Source organism: Mirounga leonina, unplaced genomic scaffold (assembly GCF_011800145.1).
Source record: "Mirounga leonina isolate KUSES-001 unplaced genomic scaffold, KU_Mleo_1.0 Mir_114, whole genome shotgun sequence".
Classification (NCBI taxonomy): domain Eukaryota; kingdom Metazoa; phylum Chordata; class Mammalia; order Carnivora; family Phocidae; genus Mirounga; species Mirounga leonina.
In genome coordinates, this window is record NW_023270265.1 from 29235611 (window position 1) to 29257837 (window position 22227).

The following is a 22227-nucleotide window of genomic DNA, read 5'->3' on the forward strand; positions in this document are numbered from 1 at the left end:
CGTTTTACAGACACAGGGGGCCAACCCAGAGCCCGATGGTGGGTAGAGCATGCAACTCTTGATCTCAGGGTAGTGAGTTCAAGCCCCACGTTGGGTGTAGGGATTTTTTTAAGATTTTATCTATTTGTCAGAGAAATGGGGAGCACAAGCAGGGGGAGTGGCAGGCAGAGGAAGAAGCAGGCTCTCCGCTTAGTGAGGAGCCCGATGTGGGACTTGATACCAGGACCCTGGGATCATGACTCGAGCTGAAGGCAGACAGATGCTTAATCAACTAAGCCACCCAGGCATCCCTTGGGTATAGAGATTACCTAAAAATAAAAAAAAATAAACCTTAAAAGTTTTACTCATATAGTATTTAAAACATATATTAATTTTAAAAACCTCTCTAAAATGGGGAATCACTAGAGTAAACCAACATCAAGAAAATGTCCTATTAAGGAAAGATTCCCCTCCAGCATCATGTCTGTAAAGAGTGAGACTTCTGGGACTCCTCGGAATTCTGATCCGCCTCCAGGAGAATCACTCGTGACTGAAGCCACATCTACGCTGCTGATATCAGCCATCACGAGGAAGCCCATTGTCACCGAAAGCACGCCCCACCCCCGAGTATTAAAGGTAGGCAGCAAGAGGTGAACCTTTAACTCTGAAGGTATGAGGCAAGCAGGCCCTTGTACCCCTGGTGGGAATGTCCGTGAGTATCGCCTTCCGGGAGGTCAATCAGACTGTGCTGACCAAATGCTTAAAGATACATGTCCTTTGCATGGCAATTCCTCTTTTAAGAACAAATCTTACAGAAATGCTTACGTGAATTCACAAAGGTAGCCATAGCAACACTATCTATGAAAGCAAAACTCAGAATCAACACCGATGTCCACCAGAAAGAAGGGGTTAGAAGTGTAGGGCAAGAACCCATGATACCATGCGAGGCCAAAAAGATTGAGGGAGATTTAGAAGTACTAAAATGGAAAGATGCCTGTGATGTGCTATTTTGGTACCCCACCCCCCAAAACTGCCAGGCATTATTTACAGCAGTGGTTCTCAACTGTCCCAGGGGACACTTGGCGATGTCCAGAGACATTTTTGGTTGTCACAAGTCGGTGGGCTGCTACTGCTATCTAGTGAATAAAGGCCAGGGATGCTGTTAGACCTCCCACAATGCAAAGGAAAGCCACCCACAGCAAAGAACCATCTGGCCCAGTGTTAAGGCTGAGAAGTCCTGATTTGCAGGACAATCACTTTTGGGGGGAAAAACAAAAAAGCCACAGAAGCATCTATACGTGTACATTTGTAAATGCACAGGTAAGTGTCTAGAAGGACATACTGTTAAAAATGGCAGCTGGGTGGGGGGGGGGCAGGCGCCTGGGTGGCTCAGTGGGTTAAGTGTCCGACTGGTTTTGGCTCAGGTCGTGATCTCCCGGGCATGGGATCAAGCACCACATTGGGCTCTGTGCCCAGTACAGAGTCTACTTCAGATTCTTTCTCCTTCTCCCTCTGCCCCTTCCCACTTGTGCTCTCTAAAATACACAAATAAAATCTTTAAAAAGAAATGGCACCTTGGGGAAAGAGAAGGGCTGACTTTCAGTCCTTATTTTATGAACGCCCTTAATGAATTTTAAAAATAGTAAATAGGTATTCCTAACAAATGAATATAGTGATCGAAGCTACGAAGGAAAAAAAAAAAAAAGTTGCAGGTCTCTTACATAGTATAGCTTATCAAAACCATCATCTTTCTGGAAAACAAATCCTTTTTCCTGAAGCAGCTGTATTGCATTCTTAAATATACTATGAATTGCCTTGGAAGTGGTGTCCTTCTTAGAATCCCCCTGTAGGAAGAGGAAAAAGAAAAAGAAGTTAAGTCCCGTCTTACAGCATCTGAGAGTAACTCCCTGGACCAACTGGTTTATGAATTCACCCAACAGGCTTTTTATCTGCTGAGTCAAAATGATGCAGGTGTGTGGCCCAGCAGGATGGTAGTTAAACAGGCCTGGGAAGTTTGCTCAGGTAGGATCATGCTTGATAACTGTTCCATACCTTAGTTGCGATGTGGTTCAATTTTACAGTATGAAATGGAAAATCAAGAAGAGAATCTTTGGAGTATGTAGTTTATATGTCTTGAACATTTAAAATTACTTCTATTCCCATGCTGCTTTTGGTAGAATTAGTTTCCTAAACAAAAAGATAATCTTTGATTTTTTTTTTAATTCAGAGCCAAAACACTGTACATGTATATTAGCTCAGTTTTTTCATTAAAATTATGGCTATATATAATCTCTTCCTAAGGACTTCAGAGAATTTTACACATACTGAAATAAAGTTGGGGATTCTAGGATGTACAAAGTATTAAGTAGTCTCCTTATTTTAAATGGAGGCAAACAGCCATACGGAGACCTGTCTGTCCGAGGCGGGTCCATGGGGCTGAAGGCAGAGGGGTCCCAGACCGCATGGAAAGGAACCTCTGCTGCTCTCGGTTTTCTATCTCCTCAATTTCAGTATTTCTCCTCCAAGACATGGGTTTACGCAGAGTTACCAGTTCACCCTATTTCTTGTTCCCAAGGAAGCTGGGCCTTCAGCTATGTCCTACCATGGTTAACTAAATTGTAAGCTTACTGAGTTGGGGACTTTATTTCAACTTGGCCACCTCCTCCCTGGCACACAGTGGGTAACTAATAAGACATCCGTGTAATGAATGGGAAGTAAATACCCCATTATAGAGGAGGTATCCTTTTTATTATTCCACTGGGGATTTTCAGTCCATTTCTGAAACAAAGCAGTGAACAACTGTCCTTCAAGGTACACACCCATTTTTAATGTGACAGAAAATTGTCAAGATACTTAAAAGATGACAGCACCAAAGAAACAAGGCAAAGCTTCTAAAAAAGCATTTGAAGGCCAAGTCCTACCCCTAATGAAGAATGCTGATGAAGGGGCACCTGGGTGGCTCAGTCAGTTAAGCGTCTGCCTTCGGCTCAGGTCATGATCCCAGGGTCCTGGGATCGAGTCCCGCATTGGGCTCCCTGCTCTGCGGGGAGCCTGCTTCTCCCTCTGCCCCTCCCCCCACTCATTCTCTCTTCTTTCTCGCTCTCTCTCATAAATAAAATCTTTAAAAAAAAAAAAAAAGAATGCTGATGAAGCCTATCTGGGACAGTACCCACAGATGCTGAAAGAGAGAGCTTGCTTGTGATCTGCTGATGACATTTCCTGCACGTGATAGGGAAAGGAAACAAACCCCCAAATGGCTTCAAGCGTTGACCACTGCATCCCCAAAGAAACCCTCTCTTTCTAGAAAAGGCCTTCCAAAGAGGCACTGTTTTAATCTAATGGATCCTAGTGACGTTTCACAAACACGCTCCCCTGGCCTGAAGAGGACAGTCTAATACTGTTATTTTTTTTTTTTTTAAAGATTTTATTTATTTATTTGAGAGAGAGAGAGTGAGAGAGAGAGAGAGCACATGAGAGGGGGGAGGGTCAGAGGGAGAAGCAGACTGCCTGCTGAGTAGGGAGCCTGATGTGGGACTCGATCCCAGGACTCCAGGATCGTGATCTAATACTTTTTTTTTTTTTAAAGATTTTATTTATTTATTTGAGAGAGAGAGAATGAGAGAGAGCAAGCACATGAGAGGGGGGAGGGTCAGAGGGAGAAGCAGACTCCCTGCCGAGCAGGGAGCCTGATGCGGGACTCGATCCAGGGACTCCAGGATCATGACCTGAGCCGAAGGCAGTCGCTTAACCAACTGAGCCACCCAGGCGCCCCCGTGATCTAATACTCTTAATTAAATTAATAGTCAACAAGCTGGAGCACCTGGTCATTAGAACATTATGGCCTGAAAGTTGACAAACATTCCAAGTTATGACAGCATCCGTTCCCTGAAGGCAGAATAAGGCCAAGAACTATGTGATGACTCCCACGGGCAGAAAATCTATGTGAGTGTGTTTAGAATAAACAACTCACCTAGCAATACTCAGTCACACAGCCTTGTATTCTGGGGCCTTCAGGGAAAGCTGTATTTATTAGGGGAAGCACAATCAACCCAAAACAGACTCTCCCACGAAACAGTTAAAGCCACTTAATCTTCATAATTCTAAGGAAATTCATCTTTTCAGTAAATTTAATACCAGGATCCTAAGGCTTGAGTTTATTACAGCTCTTACCAAGATAGAAATAAACTGGAGCCTAAAAATGATTGTTGCATGATTACTGCCATCATTAGAAATGACTCCTGGTTATCCCCAGACCACACAAAAAGCTCAGTTCCTCCTCCCAGATTTCTGTAAGCTCAGGGAGCAGAAGGACAGTGTGCTAGGACTGTGAGACTAAAAGCACAGTTTCAGCTGTGAACAAGAAGGACCCAACAGAAAAGGCTCTGTGAATATAAACAGTATGTGAAACTTCCTTTCCAAAAACATTTGCCTCGGCTGACCTCAGAACATATCTCCCTACTGGTTCTAATGATACAATCTCAGGGGGAAGGCCTCCAATCATCTCTGCTAGCCAGCAGCTTGGCTTGGCCTGGGATTTGTGTCCTTCTTGTCTTTTTCTAAAGACAAGGCTCATCTGATTCGGGAAACCAAATGCACAGAGAGAGAAACAGTAACTGGCTGAACATGCTGAGCCTGAGCAGGCCTCTCCCAGCCACAGGTCAGGAACTGGGTGGATCTCTGAAATATATATATAGTCTTCATTCTCAAACAAACTCTACATTTATCCAGCTGTCAAAGAAACAATGGTTTTGCAAGGTCTGCTTATCATGTTTCTGGATTTGCTAAGAAGGGCCACTACGGAAAAAGAAAGGCGGGGGGATGACATTCAAACCCTCTCTCCCCTGGCCTCTAAACTATATAACACTATTACAATGATTTTTTGTGAAGCTTTCATCTGTATGACAACAGAAAGTGCCAAAGGATCTAGGGTTTCACCATCACTGTAAAGCATCCTTAGTCTCCTAGGCTCTATTAAACAGAATTCAACTTAATGATGCTGACCTCCCCAACCACAGTCATGTGAGGGAATAATTCATAATTGATGGGAAAAAGTTTCCAAAGACAAAACAAAGTGCCACATTCATTTCTCTTTAAACATACCTGACTGGGCAGACAACAAGTTTCTGCTCTGAGCATTTTCAAAAAGATGTCACGCCAAAAGTTCCCCACGGTCGTTTTGAATGGAGGAACCTTCAGAGAATCCTCAAAGTCTCTCTACTTAATTGTGGCTCCTACAGAAGAATGGGTTCACGGGAAGAATGTGGTCTTTGCTAAGCTTCAGTTTCCTTCCCAACAGGCCGACAGAGTGGTCACAAGTGCTAGGAGGCTAACTTGGCGGTGAGCCGCCTCTGAACGACTAATTGGGAGGAAGCTTAATCCTGCGGACAGCTGCGGGACCCCACCTGCGAAGGAGCCCAGGAGGGCAGAAGGCAGCGGCTAGTCCGGGCCCTCTCCACCTGGGCGTCCCCTGACACGCTATCCCTGTCTCTGCGAATGACATCGCGGGTCACAGGGCACACAGCCTGCGGCCAGCAGGAGGTAATTAGGTTCGTGAATGAAACTGAGACGCAGTGGCCGTCGCCTAGGAGGTCAGGATGAGGACCCGGTGTCTGTTCCACCAGAATCACGGGGAATAACTTATGTTACCTAACAAGGTATTCACGGCAGCCCTGCTGGTAATGACAAAAGATCGGAAAACTTCTAAACAGTCCAGAAATGGAGAGACTGGTTAAATGAATTACGGTACATGTAACAAAAGATTATTATAGTGGCAAATCCATATGTATGGCTAGGAAAGGCTAAGACATGCAGTTCAGTGAAAAGCTAGGTAGAGATCAGAGTTTAGCATGCTACCAATTGTGTAAAAAAGGGGGGAGAATATAACTACTCCTAGTTTATAAATGCACAGACTCTCTCTGGAAGGATACTCATGAGACTAGTAATGGTGCTTGTCTCTGGGGAAAGAGGGTAGGAGGGAGGATGGGAAGGAAACTTACTTTTAACTAGATACTTCTGGGGACTATTTAAATTTTTAAAAACTTCATTCCTTCAACCAACAAATAAGCATCAAGAACTTAGTTTATGGCAGCCCTGTTCTAGGCCATGGTTCTAGAGAGCGAAGAACAAGATAGAGAAGACCTCTGCCCTTGTAAAATTTAAATTCTGGCAGAGGAATAGGTAGGCAAACAAGTAGATACCAGTGATATCCTGAGATATGAAAACAGGGTGATAACACAGTGAGGAAGCAGGTGGCTATCAGAGCAAATACGGGGAGGGCAAGAAGGCGACATTTCAGCAGAGATCATTCCCGGGTGGAATAAATAAAATAAATAAAAATAAATGGTGTCACAACAACAAAAAACCTGCGAATTGCAATGAAAGGGAAAGCCTAAAATTAAAGTTTCAAATAACTCTTAATTCCAAGCAAATAAATAAACACCAAACAACTTAAGTTCACCTGTAACATGAGAGGGGAAAAAGGGACAGCTCTTTCCCAGAGGAGTAAGAAATTATTTGATTGTTCCTAGAAATTTTTACTTATAAACTAGACTGAACACAACTTGGTCTTTATTCAAATCCTAATAAGGTAACCTTATTTTGACGAAGAGAGAGCAAGTCATTAAAAACTTTGGTTCAAGAATCATCTTGCTGGGGGCACCTGGGTGGCTCAGGTGGTTAAGCGGCTGCCTTTAGCTCAGGTCATGATCTCAGGGTCCTGGGATTGAGCCCCGCATCGGGCTCCCTGCTCAGTGGGGAGCCTGCTTCTCCCTCTCCCTCTGCCCCTCCACCTGCTTGTGCTTATTCTCTCTGTCAAATAAATAAATAAAATCTTAAAAAAAAAATTCTCTTGCTGAATAATCTTGGAAAAACAATTACCTCTTCTCATTTATTTCCCTCTCATTTGGCTCCTGCTGAGATTAAATACCCATCTCAGTGAATACTAAGAAGTAGTATGAACCTTAAACTACTTTTTTCCCCTACCCAAAGATTAAGTTTACTGAGATTAAATGAGGAGGACAAAAGGGCAGGTGCATTCTCATTTCAAATTCTTAGTGGTCAGTGACATTTCCAGAAGAGAAACATGGACTAGAACCAGAACCTCTATTCCCTGGGTCTACCCTCTGAGTGTTCATGCCACAGTCCTGTTCACCCATACCCTTGAGCTGCAGATATGGGACAGGGGACCTGAATTCTCACATGGGCATGCAGCACTTACCTGCTCAGAGCCGGCGCTGTGAATCACAGGCTGATTGGCAAGGGACAGCAGAGATTCCACAATTTCCAATTCCTGCTGGTAAAAGGTTTGCACTTTGTTCTCCACGAGGAATTCTTTGGCTCTTTCACTCAGCAAACACGTGAGATTGGCAAGGTCCAGGGTACCTGGATCGCTGCTGGGGGAAAGTTTTTAAAAGCCCTGCAGAAAACTATCACCTCTGTTTCTTTTCGGTGTGCATAAAACAGAAATTCAGCTGGGAAATGTGACACTATATTGATGTTTGTTTGACTGACTGAAGTATAGCTGACACCCAATTTTAAATTAATTTAAGGTATACAATATAGCAATTGACAAGTCCACACTATGCTACATTCACAAGTCACCATTCAATACTATTACAATACCATTGACTGTATTCCCTGTGCTGTATCTTTTATCCCTATGACTTATTCATTCCATAACTAGAAGCCTGTATCTCCTACTTTCCTTCACCCATTTTGTCTATCCCCGCCCCCCCCCCACTCCTCCCCTTTGATGGACCCTTAGGTTGTTTCCATACCTTGGCTACTGTAAATAATGCTGCAATAATCACGGAGGTGTTTTTTGAATTAGTGTTTTTGTTTTCTTTGGGTACACACCCAGTAGTGGAATTACTGGATCATATCGTATTTCTATTTGTAATTTTTTTATTTTTTATTTTTAAATTTTTTGATTTTTTAAAAAGGATTTTTAAACCTTCCCCCATTGTATATTTTTGCCTCCTTTGTTACAGATTGAGCACAAAAAAACATGGATTCATTTCTGGGCTCTCTATTCTGTTCCACTGAACTATGTGTCTATTTTTGTGTCAGTACCATACTGTTTTGATCACTGTGGCTTTGTAGTATATCTTGAAATCTGGGATTGTGATACCTTAAGCTTTGTTCTTCTTTCTCAAGATTGCTTTGGCTATTTGGGTCGTTTGTGGTTCAGTACAAATTCTAAGATTATTTGTTCTAGTTCTTTGAAAAATGCTGTTGGTATTTTGAAAAGGATGCACTGAATCCATAGATTGCTTTGGATAGTACGGACATTTTAACAATATTAATTCTTCCAACCCATGAGCATGGAATATCTTTCCATTTGCACCACCTTCACTTTTTCTCATCAATGTTTTATAGTTTTCAGAGTATATATAGGTCTTTCACCTCGTGGTTTTTTCCTAGGTATTTTATTCTTTTTGGTGCAACTGTAAATACAATTGTTTTAATTTTTCTTTCTGCTACTTTGTTATTAGTGTATAGGAATGCAACCAGTTTCTGTGTATTAATTCTATATCCTGCAACTCTACTGAATTCATTTGTAGTTTTAATAATTTGTTTTGGTGGAGTCTTCAGGATTTTCTATGTATAGCGTCATTGTCATCTGCAAATAGGGACAGTTTAACTTTTTCCTTACCAATTTGGATGCCTTTTCTTTCTTCTTCTTGTTTGACTGCTGTGGCTAGGACTTCTAGCACTATGTTGAATGAAAGTGGCAACAGTGGATTTCTTGTCTTGTTCCAGTGAGTATGATGTTAGCTGTGGGTTTTTCATATATGGCCTTCATTATGCTGTGTTCCCTCTAAGCTCACTTTGTTGAGAGTTTTTATCATGAATGGCTGTTGAATTTTGTCAAATGCCTTTTCTGCATCTATTGAGATGATCATGTGACTACTGAGAAGATCATGTGACTCTCATCCTTTGTTTTATTAATGTGGCGTCTCATGTTGATTGATTTGTAAATATTAAACAATCCCTGCATTCCCAGAATAAATCCCACGTGATCATGGTGAATGATCCTTTTAATGTATTGTTGAATGCAGTTTGCTAGTATTTTGTTGAGGATTTTTTTTTTTTTAAGATTTTATTTTTTTATTTGACAGAAAGAGACACAGCAAGAGAGGGAACACAAGCAGAGGGAGAGGGAGAAGCAGGCTTCCCGCTAAGAAGGGAGCCCGACGTGGGGCCCGATCCCAGAACCCATGACCTGAGCCGAAGACAGACGCTTAACGACTGAGCCACCCAGGCGCCCCTTTGTTGAAGATTTTTGCATCCATGTTCATCAGGAATATGGGCCTGTAGTTGTCTTTTTTTGTAGTGTGTCTGTCTGGTTTTAGTGTCAGGGTAATGCCTGCTGCATAGAATTTATTTGGAAGCTTTCCTTCCCCTTCTATGTTCTGGAATCATTTGAGGAGAATAGGTATTAACTCTTTTTTAAATGTTTGGTAGATTTCACCTGTGAAGCCTTCTGGTCCTGGACTTTTGTTTGTTGGGAATGTTCTGACTACTGATTTAAATTCGTTACTGGTAATGGGTCTGTTCAATAATAACGCTTGTTTTTGACATAAAGGGCAATTCGTACAGTGAGCTCTGTACGGTCATTTAAAAGGATGAGGCAGGACTACAGCAGCTATAATATTCATGAAAGATTTGGGGGAAAAAGTCAAGCTGCAGAATAGTATATAAGCTGTGTTCCCATTTTTATTAAAAAGCAAATGATGGGGCACCTGGGTGGCTCAGTCATTAAGCGTCTGCCTTCGGCTCAGGTCATGATCCCAGGGTCCTGGGATTGAGCCCCACATCAGGCTCTCTGCTCTGCGGGAAGCTTGCTTCTCCCTCTCCTACTCCCCCTTGCTTGTGTCCCTCTCTCGCTGTGTCTCTCTCTGTCAAATAAAATCTTTAAAAAAAAAAAGCAAATGACAACCCATAAAATATATGGGTGAATGTTCACGCTTGTATATGCACAGAAGAAAAATGTCTAAAAGGATACGCATCAACCTACGAATGGTGGCAACCTTGGGGTAATGGTACTGAGGCAGGAAAATGGGGAACTTCCACATTGTTACTTTCTACAGGTCTAGAGTTTGGTTTTTTTTTTTAACATACATTTTTTGAATATATAACATATATATGTTAAAAAAGTTAAAGTGGGGGGGTGCCTGGGTGGCTCAGTCGGTTAAGCGGCCAACTCTTGCTTTTGGCTCAGGTTGTGATTTCGTGGTCCTGAGATAGAGCCCCGCATCAGGCTCTCTGCTCAGTGCAGAATCTGGTTCAGATTCTCTCTTCCTCTCCCTCTTTAAATCTTTAAAAAAAAAAATTAAAGGGTACACAGTGAAGTCTCCTTTCTATCCTCTTTGCAGTTCCCACCTGTAGGCAGAGGCTATTATTGGTTTTCTGCCCCCGCTCAGAGTCCTTTGATGCAGACACTAATGAGTACGCATGTATTCTTAGTCCTCCTGTACCCCCTGACCCCCCCCCACACACAAGAAAGTAAAATCATCCCTGGTTGGGAATGATGGGTATCATTTTTTAGTTTCTTGTTATAATGTGTCATTGTGTAGTATGTATTCTTAGTCCTCCTGTACCCCCTGACCCCCCCCACACACAAGAAAGTAAAATCATCCCTGGTTGGGAATGATGGGTATCATTTTTTAGTTTCTTGTTATAATGTGTCATTGTGTAGTATTTTGACTATGAGGTTTCATGGAAGCTTTCTTGCCTTGGGGCTCATTGAGCTTCTTGGATCTGTGCATTTATAGTTTTCAGCAAACTTGGAAAAACTTCATCCATTATTTCTTCAAATACATTTTCTCTGCTCCCTGCACGCCTCCAGGGACTCCAATTACACATACACTTTCCTCCCAAGAACCTTAGAATATCTGTACTATTATTATCTTCACCTTGCAGGTAAGAAAATGAAGCCACATGGGGAGTAAGGAGACTTGCCCAGAGCCCCTCCATGAGTGTGGACAGCTCAGGATTTGAACCCTAGCCTACCCCAGCATCTGGGCTCCCGCTGCTTGGCTTACTGCCATCAATACATCTTTAGCAGTGAGAGGCCACAGCTTACCTTTCTTGCTCTAGGGCTGGACTGCAGAAAGGCTGGTCATAAACTTTCCTGTAGATACTGGGCAGCTCAAGCATCCTCGCGATTTGAATGTTACACACAGGATCTTCTACTTTATCTAATAAGCCATGGGGAAAACATGCCATAGAAATTACAATGAGATCAGCTCTCTCCAGGGTCCTGGAGAGAGGACCTGCTGCTAGGCACCCAGTGGGTCTCCTTCCCTATGGGTGCCCAAGGATCATACATCCTAGATGCACTAAATGGTTCCCAGTCATCCTTTGAGAGGGAATGCAACGCCCTGAGCATCACAGGCCTGTCCGGCAGCAGACTGGAACCAGGGAAAGCACTTTCACTTATGCACTCATCTGTTACAATGGCAAACAACAGGGGCCATCCGTGGGATTTCCAACCCAAATCAGCCAGAGTCCTGCAAAACGTATCACTCAGAGGATGTGGGACTATCGTTATTTCCAATTAGCTGTTTTCCTTCAAAGTTAATGGACTCAGTGGTATTCAAGAAATCGCCATCATTTTAAAGAATATGAACACTCTGCCCTAAATGGACGGACACACAGAACTTCAAAGTACTTTAAACTCTGATGTGGCCCAAATAAATTTGCCAGATATATATAATAAATCATTTGTTTTCTTCCCCCATTTCTAGTTACTGCTCTTCAAAACAAAGTTAAAAATGCTGTTTTTCTAAAGAAACCTGTTACGAAATATAATTTCGTCCAGTAAAGAGTTCCATCTTTTTATCTGAACTTCTTCGCCGTTTGACTTCCAGATAACCCAGAGTTTACTGGACACACACCCAGCATAACAACCAATTTGGCAGAGATAACTTGTGCTTACAATAAGTGGTGACACGAATCTCTCGTTCCTCTCTGTACATGTGGACATAACCTCTGATCTGGATAATGTCCCCAATTTCTATCTTTGTCTTCTGCTCAATGGTGTCTTGCAGCTTCTTAAGCTGTGAGGTTAAGTTCAGCTCCCCTAGAGCTGCAGCAGCTGTAGTTGCTATAGGGCCGGAAGAGACAAATGCATAACACGATCACTCCACCGCATGTGTGACAGTTTTGGGGTGAGACCAACATAAGACACCTATTCCTTCTACTTCTGATTAGCGGCTCTACTGTAAGAAATCTGCACACCCTTCTGAAATCCTCTGCTGAACAGAAGGCGTAAGTTGTAATTATTCAAAAGTAGGCTGAAGGGAACAGAGTCTAGGAGGCCTGAAAACCCGTTAGTGAGAAAGTCCTGGCAGGGCTCTGACAGGTTCTCCCCTGCTCCTGCATTGCCAGCGCATTCAAAGGGCTCTACGTGGTCCCGAGCCGAGTTCTGCGTTTGGTGGCAACAGCTCGCAACAACCCTTTAAAGTGTCCTTGCAGGAAGACAAGTCTGGCACAGGGGAAAAGGGGACCCAGATCTCCACATGCAGTTCTGTTTATGGGGAAGGCGAATATGCCTCAGGCTGATTTCCCACTAGGTGCTCAACACCCTAATCTCTCGCCTCTCATCTTCGTTGGGTAACTGGGGTAAACCCACGCTCTCTCTTTCTCTCTCACACACACGCACATTCTCATACCACTTAAAACTGAAAGCTTAAGCAACTTCATGGTGAAAATAACCCAATGCACTTCCAATTCTAAATAATTTCTATCACTTAAGTTTCATTTCAAATTGTATTAAATAGTAAGAAGCATAGCTGAGAATATTTGGGTACCACAGGTGCTGTTCTGAGGACTTGACGCTGTATTAGCACATCTCATCCTCACAACTACACCGATTTATTATTAGCCCCATTTTATAGAGGAGGACACTGAGTCACAGAGAGGTCAAGCAACTTGCACAAAGTAAAACCACTAGCTAGCAACAAAGCTGGGGTTTGAACCCAGGCGGTCTCTGACACTAGCACCTTCCTGTTTATTCTCTGCTCCTGCCCTGTGAGCATACTCATATTTTCCAGTTACAGCTAGTGTGTGTAAACAATTCGACGTTCTGATTTTCTGCCTGGCTCAAGCTCAGATACACACATGTATCCACAGAATCTATACAACTCGAGCATTTTAAAAAATCATGGAGCATTGGCATGTTAATATACCACAGTTTGATGAGCTAGTCTCATTAAATATCCCCTTCTCCCCCCTTTTTGTAATTTTTTATTTTGGCTTTAATCACCTGCACTGGATGCAGCTTAGAGGTCAGTGCTTGGGTAATGGAGTCAGACAGACCGGGCTGAGATCTCCACTTACTTCCTACCAGCTCTGCGACCGTGGGCAGGCTGTTAACCTCACGGCGCCAGGGTTTCCTCAACTGTGAATTGGGGGTAACAGGAGAGCCCACCTCACACACAGAGTTGTTGCACATGCTGTAAGTTAACCCTTACATCATGAGCTTGGCATGATGTCAGATCCACAGGAAATGGTCTATAAATGTCAGCTATTTGTAAAAATGAATAATGAAGCCCTCTAGACAAAATTATTGTGTTTTCCTTGGGGTCTTTTGTTGGGAATTACTGGACAGAAAAGTAAAAACAGGTTTACAGTTCATTACATATTGTCAGAATGTTTGCCAGAAAAACAATCAAACCGTTCTGTTTTGACAAGGTGTCAAGGCGCATGCTTGCAGCTCCTACACCGGCTTCCGTCACATGGATGTTTAGTACCTTAAAAAATACGTAATGATTCCATGACGTTTTATTTTTGCTTTTAAACTGCCAGACAGGCTCTGTGTTTTTATATAAGATGATCTGCTCTCTGCATTTCTTTACGTGTGAGAAATCATCTTGTGCATTCTATGTATCCTTCATGTCTTTTTTTAGGGAAGCTTTATCAGCTCTGCTAATTACATCCACTCCCCCCATTCCACTGCTTTTCTGTGCTTTTTGGATTTCATTTTACTACATAAAAGTTTGAAAAGATGTTTAGTCTATCCCACTGCCACTGATGGTAGTTTTCGGGGCTTTAACAGCTAGGGACTTATCAGAGTTTAACACGTAAACCCCATATTTGCTGCGATAAACACACAACTCCATCTTCTTTACGTTGTCATGTAAGCTAGAAGATACGGATCAGAGTCACCTCTTTTAAAAATATTTTTATCTACCTGAGCCAACATTTGTTAAATGCTGATGTATTTCCTGCTCTTGTTTTATTTCTGGCTTGTCATATACTTAGTGTTCCTATAATGAATGAACAAATCTCCCTATTAGCCTATTGATCCCATTGTCTTTTTAATCTTATACAACTTAGATGACTGTGGCTTTGTAAAGAGCCACAGCATTACTTTTCTTTTACCGCATCTACTCTATCAGGGGAAACAGCAACCTAGGGAGCACGGAGCACCAACACTTAGGAATCTAGAACACCATCGGCATTAATGGTACTCAGCTGACCAGCTTTCTTCAGAAAATACCCAGGTGTTACTTTTTAAAAGGTTTATTCCATCTGTGTTCCTGTCCCCTCAAGCCGTCTTGTATTTAGGCTGAATTTAAAACACATCATAATAAATGTTTCCTACAGCACTGCTGAAATGATCAGACTGGCGGCCAGTCTGAGAATGAGGCCCAGCTTTCATTTAAAGGGTGAGCCAAACTGCCGAAAGAACGGCTCAAGCTCTGTAATTTGGTGAATCTAATGAGAGGGCTGGAGCCTGACGGAATTTCATTTTAAGTAGCCTATTCCACGCTGGAAAGATAAACCCCCTCTAAAGTTACAGTATCAAGGGCCAGGCTTTCTTAACTTTTCTCATAAGCTAGTCTAAATGGTACACTCAACAGGACATTTATAGGAGTTAATAGCTTATTCTCAATTACCTTAATGGACTGCAACATGATTTTGACTCAGGCTGAATTTTGTTTAAACAAATTAGTCTCCATTGGCCACGTTCCAGGGGAAAGCTTTTAAATTGAGGGCAATTAAATGAAAAGGAGAGAATAGGCTAGTCGGGAATAATTTAGAAATCTCACTTCATATATAACATGACGAGAATCATTTTCGGGTTTTTTCCTTGTATTCTTACCCTCTCTTTTTATTCTCAAAGCAATTTCCAATTAAGGCTACCCACTGTGACTGTTCACCTATTCAACTACTTACAAATATTTTAAAAATCTTAGTCTCAGTATTAGTAGACATTTTATCCAAAAACTTACTAAATATAAGAGTTATACAATATTCCTAATGTCGTTCTTTAAAAAGAAAAAGTTGATTTTGAAAATTAAAACAATGTCTAAAACAGGAGTCTGCAAGCTACAGCCCATAGGCCAAATCCATCCACAACCTGTTTTTGTAAATAAAGTTTTACTTTACTGTACCTACTGTGTGTGGCCGCTTCTGTGTTACTATGGCAGAGCTGAGCAGTTGAGGTGCAGACCAGAGCGCCCACAAAGCAGAAAACATTTACTATTTGACCCTGTACAGAAAAAGTCTGCTGCTCCATAGCCTGAAACAAGTCCATATATTCAAACGACACCCTCTGATTGAGGGTTTGATGACACAAAAACCATAAATCTGCAAATGATTTTAATACCCTAGACATATATGAAAATTCAATTATCTGATTGTCCTATAGATTTATTTCTTGCCTCTGAAACAGCTGCATAAAAATCTGCTGTCAGGGGCGCCTGGGTGGCTCAGTCGTTAAGCGTCTGCCTTTGGCTCAGGTCATGATCCCAGGGTCCTGGGATCGAGCCCCCCATCGGGCTCCCTGCTCAGCGGGAAGCCTGCTTCTCCCTCTCCCACTCCCCCTGCTTGTGTTCCTGCTCTTGCTGTGTCTCTCTCTGTCAAATAAATAAATAAAATCTTAAAAAAAAATCTGCTGTCATTCTCAATTTTTATCTACAAAATATCCTAAACAAAGCAGTGCCAATGATTAAGATGTTCCCAAATTAGGAAATGGAACACTGAAGTTATAGGAAACTGATGGCCAAGTTCTAAACGTAAATACGTCAGAAAATTAAGCCAAGGAGCATTCCACTGGTCAGGATGGTCAAAGTAGGAAGCTGAGATTCTGGCAGGTAATGGCAGAGAGGAAAGACACCGTGTATCACCCAAGGAGCCAGACACCAGATGTTAGATAGAATAGCAGACAGTATTTCATGTGCCACTGTGTATTTCATATGCACCGCACTGTGTACGCTGCCAAACAGAAAGACAAGGTCCCAATTGCCGTAGCTTCTCTAGAACCAAAAATGATCACCAGTATTGCCCAGTATTTTTTTTATTATGAACTTAACTTAAAAAAACTACCTAAGGCCTATTAAAATGTACTCAAGGAATTCCAAATGCTGTTTCAGTTATAGTCAATGTGTTCAACATACAATTTTAAAGTTTCTTTTTGGGGCGCCTGGGTGGCTCAGTCGGGTTAAGCATCTGCCTTCAGTTCATGATCTGAGGGTCCTGGGAACAAGTCCCGCATCAGGCTCCCTGCTCAGCAGGGGGGTCTGCTTCTCCCTCTCCTTCTGCCTCTCCCCCCCACTCACGCTCTCACTCACTCGCTCACACACACCCTCTCTCTCAAATAAATAAAAACTTTAAGAAAAAAAGTTTCCTTTCAGTTTATATTATTCAATGGTTAATTTCGAAGGAATCCTATTTTACCTTCTCATCAATTTTAGATTTTCTGACATCTTTGAGATTTCAGAAAATCTGGATTGTGGCAGCACAGAAGTTAGTGGGCAATCACGTAAAAGCAAAAATCTCCAAAACTTTCTTTGGTCAAGGGATACGCCTGGAGCATGGGGATTCTGACCTCACTGGCAATTAGGCTAAAATATCTTGACTTCCGTAATAACTACCATGGTAAAAAGGAAATGCTCAAATTCCCAGCAACCTAGTCACGCTCCTGCAGGCTCATTAGGAAGTGAGCACCAGAGAAGACGGGAGAAAGAAACACAACTAGCTCTTCTATGACGTCAGTCTGCAGAGGAGCCAGATCTGCAGTTGATCCACAGATTTCACCCGTGGACAAATACGAACATTCAGCCCTACAGCTGTTCTGATGAGCCACCCTGAGTAAAAAAAGTAAAGGACTGTCAAATAAAAGTACCTGATGAAGACTCGGTATTGTTCGACTTTTTCCAGCAGATGCAATTTATAACTCCAGTGCTGTCATCTACTGCAAGAGAAGCAGAAAAGGGCAAAAGAGAGATTTGGGCACTGCCAGTGAATTCGCAGGTCGTCACTGCATTCGGCCATACCCCAAAGTGACATTTTTCAACAGCCCGGTCTGGGAACTGCTTGTCTGCATGGGTCGCTGGCATAGGAGAGCCTAGCGGAAGGTAGTCAACATTTCACTTACCCTGCCGCTCCTAAAAAACGGTGTCCTCGGGAAGTTAAGTACAAAAATCTCAATGAATGCTCACATACAAAATCGGCCTTGCTCTCCCACCGTGAAGCAAGAGCGTGCTGACACAGCCCGTGGCTGAGAGGACGCGGGACGCAACCTTCTCTCACCGTCTGCTCTTTCACTAGCTTGATGACTTCCCAAGACAAAGCATCCCAAATTTCCTGACCCGCACGTCTCTTTGTGAATGAGCTTCTGCCCAGTCCTTACCACTGAAGGGGACGTAAGGAAAGCCAACTATATTGCAGAAGAGCAGAGTTTTGTTTTCATAATGGAAAATAATTATATTTTGATCACATAAATAATTTTGGCTTATTTTATCCCTAGTGCAACACACACACACAGAATTTCTATTGCACTTGGATTTATAACTGCAGAGGAACTGGAGATGTTTGCTATGAGAGGTGTTTTCTCTTTGTCTAATTTCGGAAAACTCAAAAAAAGAGATCAGTGGGCTTAATGATTTTTTAAAAAATCATCAGTGAGACTGTTGTAAATGCACATGTAATACAGAATGTAAGGCAAATTTTTTATTGCTGGTTTAAACCTGAGTTGAAAGCAGAAGCCAAGAAAAATATTTCTTATACTAAAATAAATTCTAAATAGATTTTATTAAATGTAAAACAGGTAAACTTAAAAAAATAAGAAGAAAATATGGGTAAATACTTTTGAACCTTGGGCTTATAGTTGGTGGGAAGAGACTTCTTTAAAGAGACCTGAAAATCAGAACTCATTTTTAAAAGTCTGATATAGATGATCAATTAAAAATTAATACCGTATAGCAATTTTCTAAATGATAGGGCTAGTGTCTTAATGTATAATGAGCTCACAACAGGGGCACCTGGATGGATAAGTCAGTTAAGCGTCTGACTCCTGATTTTGGCTCAGGTCATGATCTCAGGGTTGTGAGATCGAGCCCCGTGTCTGCACTCAGCACTGAGTCTGCTTGAGATTCTCTCTCTCCCTCTGCCCCTCCCCCTTCAAATAAATAAATAAATAAATAAATAAATAGCTCATACAAATGAATAAAGAAAAGTCCAAGACCACCAGAGAAAAAATGTCAAGGAAAAAGAACACATAATTTACGGAAGATATAAAAATGGCCAAATAAACATGTGTGAGTACACTAAACTCATTAGTTACCGGAAAAAGAACTTAAATAATTTCTCAACTATTAGAATGACAAACATTAAAAATATTGATACCCTCATATGCTGTTAGTGGGAGTGTAAATTTCTATCAAATTTCTAAAGAGCAAGTTTGGAAACGTGTTGAATTTTTAAATGTGTATGCCCTTTGACTTAGTGATTACTTCTAGGAATTTATCCTAAAGAGAAAAACAGAATACACACACAGATTTATACATCTTGTATAAGGCTGTTTGCTGCAACATTGTTTATAATGCTGTTAGTTGGAGATAATCTAAATGCTTATAAATATGGAACTGGTTAAATAAATTACAATGGCATACCATATGAGAATAAAAAGTTATAGTGAAGATTTATGTTCATTGCTGTTAAAAGATATTCATGCCTCATTTTAAAAAAGAAATCTTATATCTAATTTGTGTAAAACATTAAATAGCGTATTTTGACAGAAATGATTTTAAGACACTGAAATGGTAATAGCAGTTTTTTTTGGAGTGTTGGAAAGGAACTCCACACTGAATGTACATGCTGACTGTAAGCCTCATTTCGGAAATATTAAGAGAAAGAAATATGCATAATAGTACAAGGAAATAAGACATATCTATATTTCTCCAAATAGAAACAAGTGAAAAACATCAGGAGGGATGTTCACCCAAACACTGACATTGTTTTTATCTTATTTATAGGGTTTCATATAATTTTTATGTACTTCAGTAAAATTTTCTCCAGTTTTAAATTTTATTTTATAATGAGTATCATTTTAAAATAAAATAAGGACATTCTGAGTTAAAAAAACAAACAAACTGTATGACACCTCTAGGCACACCACTTCTCTGCCAGTGTAAAATCCTGGTTTATCATGTAAAGTAAAAAAATATGAGCACATGAACATTTGTTCTAGAAAATGTGAAGACACTGATGGTAGCCTCCCAGGATTCTAGGTCTGAGCCTGAGCTGCTGTCACGTGCTGAGTGCTCTGGGCACGGCCACCAGACCCTCAGACTTTCTGGTCTGTAAGGCCTCCTGGCAGGTGCTGTGCCCTGGCAGCCTGAGGTCTGGGGGCTGGAATGCCCCGGAAGGGGAGCATCCTTGCAGAGCCGCACAACATCCGCCCCAGTTGGGCAGCACTGCCTGGGCCGCTGGCCTTTTGTTTCAGCAATGGAATGAGTCAGTGGGAACAGGAAACAGCCCCCTGGCCAGGACGATGGTGAGTCAGGTGGAGCAGGACCCAGGACAGCAAGGAGTGGCCGCCTGGCCGGTGGCTCAAGAGCCAAGCTGGCCCTGAGGATAGCAGGGAGGGTGCAGCTCTCCCCTGAACAGGCCTCACAAGAACTCAAGTTCTTTCTACTCTCAATTACTCCAACCTTCAGATGCTTTTCGGTTTCCCACTGCCCACAGATGTGTCCTGTTCTTCTAACATCCATCCTAAAGAGAACATTTATTGGGGAATAGTCACACCTATCTCCTTAATCTTTTTAGAATGGGAAAGGGGTTAAGTGAAGCCCCTTCACGTCACAGGTGAAAGGGCTTCACTTACAATAATTGGCCTGGTTTCAGGGCCAGGACGAACATCCTCAAACAGCCTCTTTCATGTGACCTAAAAAATAGAAAATCGAAGACCAGATGGGCTCTCTGCTCCTCCGCATCTGACAGACAGCCGCATCTTCCGGCGCAGGGCCCCAGCAATCCTGAGACACGATGGGGAAGGTCAGAGTAAACGGATTTGGCCCTATTGGGTGCCTGGTCACCAGGGCCACTTTTAACTCTGGCAAAGTAGGTGCTGTCGCCATCAATGACCCATCGCTGACCTCAACAACATGGTCTACACACTCTAGTATGATTCCACCATGGCAGATTCCATGGCACAGTCATGGCTGAGAACTGGAAACTTGTCATCAACGGAAAGCCCATCTCCATCTTCCAGGAGTGAGATCTTGCCAACATCAAACAGGGTGATGTGGTACTGAGTCTGTAGTGGAGTCCACTGGGGTCTTCACCACCATGGAAAAGGCTGGGGCTCAGCTGGAGCGTGGGGTCAAGAGGGTCATCATCTCTGCTTCTGCTGATGCCCCCATGTTTGTGATGGGCATGAACCATGGGAAGTAGGACAACTCCCTCAAGATTGTCAGCGGTGCCTCCTGCACCACCCACTGCTTGGTCCCTCTGGCCAAGGTCATCCATGACAACTCTGCCATCATGGAAGGACTCATGACCACGGTCCATGCCATCACTGCCACCCAGAAGACCACAGACAGTCCCTCTGGGAAGCTGTGGTGTGATGGCTGAAGGGCTGCCCAGGACACCATCCGTCCTGCTACTGGTGCTGCCTAGGCTGTAGGCAAGGTCATCTCTGAGCTGAACAGGAAGCTCAGTGGCATGGCCTTCCATGTCCCCACCCCCAATGTGCCAGTCGTGGATCTGACCTGCCACCTGGAGAAAGCTGCCAAATATGACATCAAGAAGGTTTTGAAGCGGGCATCAGAGGGTCCCCTCAAGGGCATCCTGGGGTACACTGAGGACCAAGTTGTCTCCTGCGACTTCAACAATGACTCCCACTCTCCCACCTTCAATGATGGGGCTGGCGCTGCCCTCAATGACCACTTCGTCAAGCTCATTTCCTGGTACAACAATCAATTTGGCTACAGCAACTGGGTGGTGAGCCTTATGGTCCACATGGCCTCCAAGGAGTAAGAGCCCCCTTGGACCAGCAATCCCAGTGAGAGCAAGAGGAAGAGAGAGACCTCAGCTGCTGGGGAGTCCTTGCCCTAATTCATCCCCCAACACACTTATAATCTCCTGACCTCTACAGAGTTTCCATCCCAGAACCCCATGAGAAGGGGAGCATTTGGGGAGCCCTACTTTGTCATGTACCATCAATAAAATGGCAAAAAAAGACAAAGTTGATTTCTGGTGCAGGGGTGGGTGGTGAGGTGATGGGAGAGAGAAAAATCAAATTGAGTTATGTGGAGACTATACACCACAAATGGAATCAGTAAATAGATTGGGCCTATAAACCTCCATCAGTGGAACCCTGAGCAAGTGACTGAGCCTTATTTTCCTCATCTACAAAATGGAAAGAACATCTGTCCTTTCTATTTCAAAACATTAGGGGGAGAATAACACTAAATTTCACATGTGAAAGTGCTTTGTAACCTGAAATTATTACTTCATCACTGGTATTTGGAGAGGAAGTACTTTGTTACACTACAGAAAATGTACTTGCCCACAGCTGAGTATGCTTTAGGAAACTGGTGAATACTTACTGAATTGTCTGGAGAAAAACAGAACCAATACCTTTGGTAAAATAAAACTGAGAAGAAATCCAGCATGGGGATGCCTGACAAGATGATCCCTTTCAGAGTTTAAAAAAATATATGCTGGGGAAAAGAAGAAGGCATGAGAAACCTCACCCCTCACATATGCTTTCATAAGCACGAGACAATCATCTTCAGGAAAATGAATACGTGTTGAAGACATGCAATGACATTGCATCTATACTATACATTATCTATCACGCACAGACCGCCAGTGAAATGTTCTTCGTCCCCTAGTTCAACTGCCTTCTCTCTTTCCACAAGTAGAGCAAGGACACAAACCCAAGGCAGCACAACAGAGAGCAACACTGTCAATTACAGCAAAGGTTTAGGATCCAAAGTTAGGCTTCCC

General features: G+C 42.6%; 1 protein-coding gene across 10 annotated transcripts in view; it reads right to left on the bottom strand.

Annotated features, from left to right (window-relative positions):
* Window positions 1–22227, bottom strand: part of STN1 (STN1 subunit of CST complex) — a 42575-nt gene that overhangs the window by 11352 nt on the left and 8996 nt on the right. For 5 of the 10 annotated variants that reach the window (XM_035028551.1, XM_035028534.1, XM_035028543.1 and 2 more), the window contains 5 exons: window positions 17117–17185; window positions 11921–12088; window positions 11066–11180; window positions 7196–7370; window positions 1701–1823 (listed from right to left, as the gene is read on the bottom strand). In XM_035028551.1, the coding sequence (XP_034884442.1) occupies window positions 1701–1823; window positions 7196–7370; window positions 11066–11180; window positions 11921–12088; window positions 17117–17185 (650 nt within the window). The remainder of the gene's footprint in view (window positions 1–1700; window positions 1824–7195; window positions 7371–11065; window positions 11181–11920; window positions 12089–17116; window positions 17186–22227) is intronic. The other 5 variants (XM_035028596.1, XM_035028590.1, XM_035028580.1 and 2 more) reach the window with 4 other exon arrangements.